Raw genomic sequence first — 10,814 nt, 5'->3', positions numbered from 1 at the left:
TATGGCCTGTCTGCTCTCAGTCTGTCCTGTCTCACTGCACTACACTGTGGACTTGTCTCACTGCGCAGTACTACTGACCTGTCGGTCTGCTGTGCTCTGTTCTGTTGTGCCTCATTAGCTTCTCAGCAGGACAAAGAGCCTCTGAGTCTGACTGAGGGTGAGAGAGAGTGAGGCAGTGAGGGTGGGATACAACCAGACAGACAGATAGAAACACAGATACAGAAACACACAGACAGATACAGATGCACAGGCAGACACACAGATACAGTCACACACAGAGACGGACAGAAACAGATACAGACACAGATGAGGGTAGCAATGTCACCTTTAGGTTGTTTAGAAGTATTTTTTTTGTGTGATTTAGTTTAGTTCAGTATTTAAATTAAATGTAGTTGTAAGTAAGTAAGTTGTATGGGGCCTGGCTGGCCAGGGTTGGGGCTCAGGCTGCTGTCAGGGCCTAAAATGGGTTACAGTGAAGCATCTGCCCCTGCCTGCCCTGCAGTCCAATGTCACACTGTCACAATGTCACTAATCACCATGTGTGTATGACTGTTTCTTTACAAATCGCTTTGACACATTTCACAATTGACTGGGCTAAAGTGCAAAACTCTCCACACAAGAACTGCTCCCTCCAGCATCACAGTGCAAAACAGATTTTTTTTAAGTGAAATTTGATAAATGATATAACTAAATAAAAGCACCAAAACATCAACATTTTAAGTCTAACATTGATGCAGTATAAAATAATCCTTCACAACAATTCCCTTTGAACACAAAATAATAATATTAACTCAGGATACACACATCTGTTCTGGAAATCAAATCCATGAAGGGCTGGTTTCACAGACCCAAATCAGCTCTGATCATGGACGAGCCAACATTATTGCAGGTAGAGCAGTCCAAGACTAGTGCTAATCAAGCTCTGTGGAGCCAGCCTGTGATCTAAATGGCTGTGGATAAAACAGTGACAACACAAACTATTTTAAATATACAGAATAAGATGCAATATACATTTCCAAGATATTCCGCACCCTGATTGAGTCTCTCCAGCGTGAGGTCACAGATTACAGCAACATCACATCTAATGTCATCAATAGACATCAGGCTGAAGAGGTGAGAGGCTGCCCTGGTCAGACACCAGCCCCCCAGGCTCAGTATGCTCCTACAGCATTCTCCCTCCTTGAGCCCCAGAAAGGAGCTTCTCTCTGCCTGGTGGAAGGCGTGTGACCATCGTCCTCAGGGCCAGAAGACACTGCTGGCTGCCATGAGGGCCATTGGTCAGACAGCAGACGCTTGTCAAGGGCAGTTGCATCATACAATAGTTTGTTCCCAGGATGCATTGTGAAGGAAAATATTCCGTGTGGTTGATGAAAATGTCTGACAGAGAGCAGAGGCTGCACACAGAACACAGGCGACGGTTTGAGTCGGGTTCCTGTTTCCTGGTGCAGGTTTATGTCTCTTCACCGCGCTCTGTGATTGGCTGCCATTAGGTACCCCTCAGCAATGTAAGTGATGATTACACAACTCTTTTGATGTGGAAACAGTTCTCATTGTCTGTACCTGAATGTGAATGATTTCCTCTGTAGTTCTATCTGGGTTAAGTCCACTGAAAAAAAATGTATGTATGATGATGATTTTTCTTCTTATTATTTATTTTTTAGTAGGTACCCTTACCATTTTCACAAGAAAATGTTCAAAGCTTAACAAATGCAGCAAATACAATACAATAATCACACCTCCTAATCCAATGAGCTAATACGAGCGGACATGATATTGTGAAGTCCCAGGTGTGTGCTAGGGGCTGGGGGAGGCATAGGAGAAGTTGCAGTTAAACAATAAAAATGCCAACAAAACATCAGGCACAACGGAACAGAGTTTAATAAGAGAGAGCATAAGAGCCAGAGTGGTGAGCTGTTGTAGTGCTTACCCTAAAGGTTATGTGTTTGTTTTTACACAGTTTGATTATTAAATAGGATGACAAAGCCAGAGAGAGTGTGCACTAGGGGTTAAACACACTACTGATATTTGTATTCAGTATTTATTGTACTGTTGTGAAATGTGAGCTTTCCATTAGATGAAAATTGTATTGTTTTGATGTATGTATTTCATTTTGTGACATATATTTGATATGTTGAGAGCAGTCGAGCAATTTGAAAATGAAATGTGTTGTTTTGCAAACAATGCTGCAGTTTAGAGTATTGTGTGTTGACTGTTGTGAGAAAGTAAATGTATGTAAGTGGCTGGGAAAACTGTGACTGTTTCTCTCTTGCTTCATGTTCCCCTCTATCTCTCCCCTCTGTCACCCTCTTTTTGTATCTCGCCCTCACTCTCTCTCTCGCTTAGTTGTTTCTTTTAGTTTTTCTTAATTTATTGACAATAAAGTTTGATTAAACAGTCCAACGTCTCTCTCCCTCTCTCTGTATATCAGAATCCATACAATTTTCACTGACAATAGAATCCAATCCAATCTAATTGTGTGTGTGTTGCTGTGTGTATGTGTTTGTGACTGTGATTACTACTTCGTTTATGTGAGTTAGTGTGTTTCTGTGTACATAATGTCCCTCTCTCTGTTCCCTGTATCACTGGTATGTTTGTGCTGTATCTCTGGGGCAATGTGTCTGAGAGAGAGAAAGGAATGTGTTAGAACTAATACCTACAACAGCAATGTCAGCACCACTTCACACACCCCCCCCCCCACACCCACATGTGCACACACACACCTCCACTCCCTCTCTCTTTCTCAAATACACATTTTGGTATACGGAAAGGTGTACTGCTGCGGTAGACAAGGTAACTCCCTGTGGGGATATCACACATCACCACACCTTACGGTACTGAAGTCCCCCTTCCCACAGCTAAGACAACAACACAAACAGCTGTCCTAAGCAGCAGCAGAGCCTGTGTGGCTGTAGGCTGTCCACACACTATCACTCACATTCTCTTCCTCTGTGTCTCTCACTGTGCCCCCTCTTCCTCTTCCTCCTCTGTCTCTGTCTCTCTGTGTGGTGTTAATTTGCAGCAGTACACCCTTCCCTGACCCCCCACTCTCTGTGCTCCTTTCTCCCTCCTGCTACCTATCCCTTGAAGTGTACAGTGTGTGCTGTCTTGTGTTGTTCTGTGTTGTGTGTACAGCACTGGCACAGTTCTGGCTGATTCATCCAAAATGGGAATAAATGGGGTGTGCAAAGTGATAGCTCAGCGCAGCGCAGCTCAGTCTGTGGGGGGGGCATCGACAGACAATACCCCCCCACCCCCGATCAGCTGAGCCCTGGTATTGTGTGCTAATCTGCCGCACTGGTCCACCCCCACCCCTTACACCCCTGCCCTCCGCCTGTCTATAAAGCCAGCCGGTGCCACTGCCCAGCGCCCACTGCAGCTCTCAGGCACTGGTAAGACCAGGACAGACCAGGACAGACCAGAACAGACCAGCACAGAGCAGACCAGAACAAACCAGAACAGAACAAACCAGATCAGACCAGGACAGCTCTGTTTGAGTCTGTGTTGCTGTACAGTGTGTGCAGTATACAGACCAGGTGTACAGTATATAGACCATGTGTACAGTGTGTAGTATATAGTGTGTATAGTCTATATATAGACCATGTGTGCAGTGTGCAATGTATATATAGACCAGGTGTGCAGTGTGTACATTATGTATAGACCAGGTGTACAGTGTGTACAGTATATGTAGACCAGGTGTATAGCATATATAGACCAGATGTGCAGTGTGTACAGTATGTATAGACCAGGTGTGCAGTGTGTACAGTATGTATAGACCAGGTGTGCAGTCTATAGAGCAGGAGAAAAGCAATTGAATGAAAGCTATAGAGATGGAGGATGAAATGTTCTCTCCCTCTCCCTCTCCCTCTCTCCTGCACTCCCTCCTCCCAGATATCTCAGCATCCACAGACCATCCCCGTAACCATGGCGACAGATCACCAGACTCCTGCCTCTAAACAGCAGCAGCCAGGGAGCACTGCATACAAGGTGAGAGAGAGAGAGATAGAGAGAAAGGGAGTAGACAGGGGGGAGGTGAGGGAGGGTGAGGTAGAAGAGGGAAAGGAGAGAGTAAGCGGGGAATGGGGAGGTGGAATTTTTTCAAGAACACACAGAGTGAAAATTGATGTTGAATGTAGATGGGGATGAGAGCGAGAGGACTGAGCTGAGAACGCAACAAACTTATTTATTTCCCTCTCTCTCTCTCTCTCTCTCTTTTCCCTCCCTCTCTCCCGCTCTCTCTCAGATCATTATCTATGAACAGGAGAATTTCCAAGGCCGTTGCCATGAGCTGACTGGGCCCTGTGCCAACCTGAGGGAGGCGGGGGTGGAGAGAGTGGGCTCCATACTGGTGCACACTGGACCGTGAGTGAGGGAGTGAGAAAGACAGAGGGAGGGAGACAGCTGTACTGAAAGGAGGTGGTGTAGTGTTTAAAGAGCATCCAGTGTGGACATGTGTACTGACCTATTTATCCCCTCCCCTCCCTTCCCCTCCCCTCCCTTCCCCTCCCTTCCCCTCCCTTACCCTCCCTTACCCTCCCTTACCCCATCCTTTCCTTTCTCCCCCTCTACCTCCCCCTGTCTGTGTAGCTGGGTGGGGTACGAGCAGGCCAGCTGTAAGGGGGAGCAGTTTGTGTTTGAAAAGGGGGAATACCCCCGCTGGGACTCCTGGACCAACAGTCGCCGTAGCGACAGCATCGCCGCATTCCGGCCCATCAAAGTGGTACGGCCAACTGTGTGTGTGTGTGTGTGTGTGTCTGTCTGTCTGTCTGTCTTTGTGTGTATGTGTCTGTCTGTCTGTCTGTGTCTGTGTGGCTGTTCTGTCTCTATTTCTGTCTGCCTCTGCCTGTCAATCTGTCTGTGTCTGTCTGTATCTGCCCCTCCATCTGTCTCTATTTTTTCAGTCTTTGTCTCTCTATATTTCTGTCCCTGTTTCTTCCTCTTTCTCCCTCTCTGCTCACTCACCCTCCCTTTCCTTCTCCATCTCTCTCCATCTCACTCATCTCCTTCTCCCTCACCATCACTCCTACCGTCACACCCCTCTCACTCCCTCTCTCTCTGTCCCCCCTTCTCACAGGACAGTCAGGAGCACAAGATCGTGCTGTATGAAAACCCCAACTTCGCTGGGAAGAAGATGGAGGTGGTGGACGATGATGTGCCAAGCTTCCACGCCCACGGCTACCAGGAGAAAGTGTCGTCTGTGCGTGTGCAGAGTGGAACGTGAGTCCTGCACAACACAGACACACGCCACACAACACACACAGACACACAAACAAAAATACAGAATACTCACTCTCGCTCTCTCCTTCCTCCCTCTCCTTTCCCCATGTCTCTCTGTGAACAGGTGGGTGGGTTACCAGTACCCCGGCTACAGGGGCTATCAGTACGTGTTTGAGAAGGGCGAATACAAGGAGAGCTCAGAGTTTGGGGCGCAGCACCCCCAGATACAGTCAGTCAGGCGCATCCGGGACATGCAGTGGCACCAGAGGGGCGCCTTCCACCCTGCCAACTAAGCCCCCTGACCTCTGACCCCTCACCTCTACTCTCCGACCCCTGGCGACTCTCCACTACTGCTTCCACCACAGCGCTTGATGCTGGACACTGCTGAACTCTGAATTCCACCTGACTTGCCTTGCTCTGCTAAGAACCCAAACCGCCCCATCGCTCCGCACCCCCATCCCCCCCGTACACTCATGCTGGTTAAGATTGGCAGTGTTTTTAAGCCACCAATTGAGCAACTGACCACTGACCCCAAAGCGTAATAAAGTATCTGAGCTTCACCTGTACCTTTGAATTTGTGTGTGTGTGAGAGTCTGTATGTGTGCGTGAGTTGAGTCTCTGATTCTGTTATGAAATTCAAAGTCATTACCAGGCTACAAGGCTCCAGCTGTCTGTCTCCCCTTTCTCTCTCTTCTATTCTCCCTTTCGCGGTCTAACTATCAGCTTCCTCAAAGCAGAAATATGCCCTGTAGGAGGAGCAGAAGGATACTTCCATACTCTTGCCACCAGAGGGCAATCAGAGCCCAGTAATGCATGGACACACACACACACACACACACACACACACACACACACACACACACACACACGCAACACAGGAACACAATGACAAGAGTCCTGCGAACTCTCTTGAACTACACACATTTCTTCTATTTTTCTTCCTCCTCTCCCTCTGCAGGTCGACAGCGTATTTGAATTAACTGTAGTAATAATAATCATACAATTTATAATAAAATAATAACAATATTAATAATAAAAACAACGATAACAATTATAAATACAATGTTTTAAATACTTCAAATTAAATAAACCCACCAGCAAAATACAACTGATTAGTTCAGTAGTGAAGAGCACTGTCTGGAACAAAAACAAACCATACTGTGCCACACAGACACCCACTACGACACAGACAGACACACACTGTGACACAGACAGACACACACTACGACACAGACAGACACACACTGTGACACAGACAGACACACACTGTGACACAGACACACACTGTGACACAGACAGACACACTACGACACAGACAGACAGACAGACAGACACACTGTGACACAGACAGACACACACTACGACACAGACAGACACACACTGTGACACAGACAGACACACACTGTGACACAGACAGACACACACTACGACAGACACACACTGTGACACAGACAGACACACACTACGACACAGACAGACACTGTGACACAGACAGACACACTACGACACAGACAGACAGACAGACAGACACACTGTGACACAGACAGACACACACTACGACACAGACAGACGTTCACACCACGACACACTATGACAAACACATGCAGAGAAGCAGAACAGACCAACAGACACACACAAACTGCCAGACAGACAGACAGTACAACAACAAAAAACACAGAGAAACAAAACAGACAGACACACACTGTGACACAGACAGACACACTACGACACAGACAGACAGACAGACAGACACAGACACACACTGTGACACAGACAGACACACACTACGACACAGACAGACACTGTGACACAGACAGACACACACTGTGACACAGACAGACACACACTGTGACACAGACAGACACACACTACGACACAGACACACACTGTGACACAGACAGACACACTACGACACAGACAGACAGACAGACAGACACACACTACGACACAGACAGACACACACTACGACACAGACACACACTGTGACACAGACAGACACACTCTACGACACAGACACACACTGTGACACAGACAGACACACACTACGACACAGACACACACTACGACACAGACAGACACACACTACGACACAGACAGACGTTCACACCACGACACACTATGACAAACACATGCAGAGAAGCAGAACAGACCAACAGACACACACAAACTGCCAGACAGACAGACAGTACAACAACAAAAAACACAGAGAAACAAAACAGACAGACCAACAGGCACACACACACACACACTCTTTCTCACACAGAGCCTTTCACACACAGCACTGAAAGATTAATGTGCCGCTTTGCATAAAATATTTAAGAGGACTCTGAACGCGCCTCTTCCTGTTATTTACAGTTACAGCCCCCCATCCTCTCAGCCACTTACTCATCAATGCATCAATAATTCAGCAGCTCTTACAGCACTACACTGTCCAGCAATACACCCTGACACCTCACAACACAAACACACAGCACCTGGACACTGTGTGCGGTGTACAGCCCAGGTGCAGTGTGTGCAGTATAGAAAAAGAGTGTGTGTGTGAGTGTCTGTCACGCAGGGCCTGACTCAGACGCCCATGCAGAGAGCAGATTTGCGTTACTGGGAAGTCCTTTAGAGAAACTGGACAGTTCCGCTATATGTGTGGGTGAGTGATCTGTCAGAGTGTGTGTACTTATTCCAGTACGGCTTAGACAGCTAATTAATTTACACAGACGACACACTAAAAACATGGCGCTCTGTACACAAACCCGGCTGTCATTACCGTAGCGGCTCGCAGGGGGGCGGCTCCGCAGCGGACTCCAGCGCCGGGTTTTGGCGGCAGCCTGTGTGGAGGGAGGGGGGAGGAAGTGAGGCTGAGAGTCGGGTCTGCAGAGAGAGAAGGAGACCCACAGCGCCCGGCCGCAGAGGACAGCCAGCGAGATACGGGCGCCAACTTGACACACAAATACGGCAGGAAGGAGGAATATAGTCGCGCTGTTGCAGGGCGAAGGGGTCGCGGGAGGAAAGAGCGACAAACGCGATGAACCAGAGCGGCCGCGCAGCACGGCGGACCGGGGCGGCAGCGGCGGATGCGCGGTGAGAGGAAGCAGTGAGGAGGCGAAGCTGCACCGACGCACAGCCAACGGCGCACCGCTGCTGTAATTATTCATATCTTTATTCGTTTTCTTTTCTGTGCATTGGGAAACAAAGTGCGCTCCGAGGTCTATCCAAGCAGGTGATATTTTGGTGGATTATGATTGCACATTGATGTACTGTTTGGTGTTGCTTTTCTCTCTCTCTCTCTCTTTTTTTTTAAGAAATGCGAGTTGTTGTTTTTTTCATTTTTAATGGGACCCGTGTCTCACGATCTGTTGTCGTTTTTCATATTCTGACCAGCGGTGGGAGACAGAAGAGAGGAATTAAAGACGTTTCGCAAGAGCTGGTCTTGACGGACACGGAGAGAAAAACACAACCCTTCCTCATTTAAAGAAATAAAACCGAGGGGGAGAGAGAGAGAGAGAGAGAGACCATCACTGCAGCAGCACAGCCGTGTTCCTGTCCGATATCCTCCTCTCGCACCCCCCTTCCCTTCATTACCCGAATCGGAAGAAAACCAGAGCGAAGAAAGAGGGCGAAGTGGAGGAAGCGGAGAAAAAGAGAGAAGTGAAGGAAGGAGAGAGAGAGAGAGGACTGCAGAGTTGGCTGTTTTTGTTGTGAACTCGAGTCGAGGAGGGGACGGACGGACTGTGCCTGACTGACAGACAGACAGACTCCCTGCCTGCCTGTCTGTCGATCGGAACCCCTCTTCCTTGACTGTAAAATGGAGAAACAATCCGGCGTGTTGTTGTAGCGCCGTGGGGGAGAGAGGCGGGCAGAAACAGCACTTTTAAAACCACGAATAGACATTATTATTATTATTATTATTATCATTATCATTTTATTGTAATTTAGTTACAGATTGTTCAGGCGCACCAGTGAGCGAGTCGGCTGCCGTTTCCGTGGCAGATCGCAGAGCCGCCAGAGTAACAAGGCGAATAAGAAACGCACAGCAGTCAACAATAACACCCCTCTACAGTCATATACACCGATATATGCGGATATGCTGGTCTTTTTCAAAGCCACCACACAACCTATAGTTGCTAATTCAAATTAATATATATTTTTTACAATTAAATGACCCCTAGGTTGTGTCTGAGAGGAGGAAGCTGATTTGGTTTTCGGCAATGCTGGTTAACGTTGGCACATTACGGAAACGCCACTATTTAAACACTGTGCCGTCGGATTGTTAATAATCTTTCACCTCTATTCTGAAAAACATTTATTCAAATCCCGGCTCGTATAGAGAAATATATATTTGTTTTATATGCAAATGTGTTAGAAACATGCGAGGGAGAGGGATTACAGGCGAGTAGCCCCGGCGGAGAGGCGCAGGACCGCGGCGTCTTGAGCGAGAGCTGCGGCCCCGAACTTCGAGGCAGCCCGCTGGAGTGGCCGAGACGGTGCGAGCGGCCCGGGGGCTGCGGAAGGGGGCGAGGGGGCCCTGGTGGATATTATAGGCACACATCTGTATATTGCATGCAAGTGAAATGAGATCTAAATCAGACAGTGCTGGTGCCTTTGGGAGTGAGCTGATATTTATTTTTTAAATTGTTGTTTTGGGGGGGGGGGTTCGCCCACAACAACACCCCTCCTCTTGCTCCCTTTCGTGATCACACGCACCTGGCTCCTTAGCGCGGCGCTGTCACGATGCAGTGAACCTGAGCCGGTTAGACGGGACAGACAGACCCCCGCACACTCCCCGGGTTCAAACGGCCAGACAGACCCCGCTTCCCCTTCCCTTCTCCTGGATTGTGAACTGGAGTGTGTTTGACTGATTATTGGTACAGCTATCAACACACCGCCGTGTCAGTGCTGTATCACGCCGTGTGTGTGTCCCTCCTCTCCCCTCCTCTCGTTGTGATCGATTGCGCTCTGCCGGAGTCGAAGATGGCGGACCTGGAAGCCGTGCTCGCCGATGTGAGCTATCTGATGGCGATGGAGAAGAGCAAGTCGACTCCAGCGGCCCGGGCGAGCAAGAAGATCATCCTGCCCGAGCCGAGGTAGGCAGCCTGGTGTCTCCGCTTTCTTCATGAGAGGGAAAATGGTGGTTGTGTGTGAATATATGCCCACAACCTCTCCTCTGTCTTTTTTTTATTTGGGGTGGTGGGGGGGGCAGTGTCGTCTGTAACGGTGTGTGTGTGTTGTGGGGGTCCTGTGTGTATGTGTTGTTGGGGGGTCCTGTTTGTGTGTGTGTTGGTTGGGGGGGTCCTGTGTGTGTGTGTGTGTGTGTGTTGGGGGGGGTCCTGTGTGTGTGTTGGGGGGGGGGTCCTGTGTGTGTGTGTGTGTGTGTGTGTGTTGTTGGGGAGGGTCCTGTGTGTGTGTTGGGGGGGGTCCTGTGTGTGTGTGTGTGTGTGTTGGGGGGGGTCCTGTGTGTGTGTGTGTGTTGGGGGGGGTCCTGTGTGTGTGTGTGTGTGTGTTGGGGGGGGTCCTGTGTGTGTGTTGGGGGGGGTCCTGTGTGTGTGTTGGGGGGGGTCCTGTGTGTGTGTGTGTGTGTGTTGTTGGGGAGGGGGGGGGTTAATGAC

General features: G+C 48.8%; 2 protein-coding genes across 4 annotated transcripts in view; both read left to right on the top strand.

Annotated features, from left to right (window-relative positions):
- Positions 1-3,395: 3,395 nt before the first annotated feature.
- On the top strand, positions 3,396-5,780 carry LOC136713144 (beta-crystallin B2). Its single transcript, XM_066690139.1, is given in 7 exon segments — positions 3,396-3,535; positions 3,889-3,984; positions 4,241-4,359; positions 4,585-4,717; positions 5,072-5,214; positions 5,339-5,491; positions 5,493-5,780. Coding segments are annotated over 6 exon segments (642 nt in total). The 5' UTR covers positions 3,396-3,535; positions 3,889-3,921; the 3' UTR covers positions 5,524-5,780.
- A 2,264-nt stretch (positions 5,781-8,044) lies between these two features.
- The window catches only part of grk3 (G protein-coupled receptor kinase 3), a 28,843-nt gene continuing 26,073 nt past the window's right edge, over positions 8,045-10,814 (top strand). Inside the window, exons 1-2 of one of the 3 annotated variants that reach the window (XM_066690133.1) lie at positions 8,045-8,351; positions 8,590-10,292. In XM_066690133.1, the coding sequence (XP_066546230.1) occupies positions 10,180-10,292 (113 nt within the window). In that variant the 5' untranslated portion in view covers positions 8,045-8,351; positions 8,590-10,179. Of the gene's footprint in view, positions 8,429-8,589; positions 10,293-10,814 lie in introns of all 3 variants that reach the window. The other 2 variants (XM_066690134.1, XM_066690135.1) reach the window with 2 other exon arrangements.

The sequence above is a fragment of the Amia ocellicauda genome, chromosome 17 (genome assembly GCF_036373705.1).
Source record: "Amia ocellicauda isolate fAmiCal2 chromosome 17, fAmiCal2.hap1, whole genome shotgun sequence".
NCBI classification, from domain to species: Eukaryota; Metazoa; Chordata; class Actinopteri; order Amiiformes; family Amiidae; genus Amia; species Amia ocellicauda.
The sequence above is the reverse complement of the archived record's forward strand: the minus strand, read 5'-3'. Positions and strand labels throughout refer to the sequence as shown.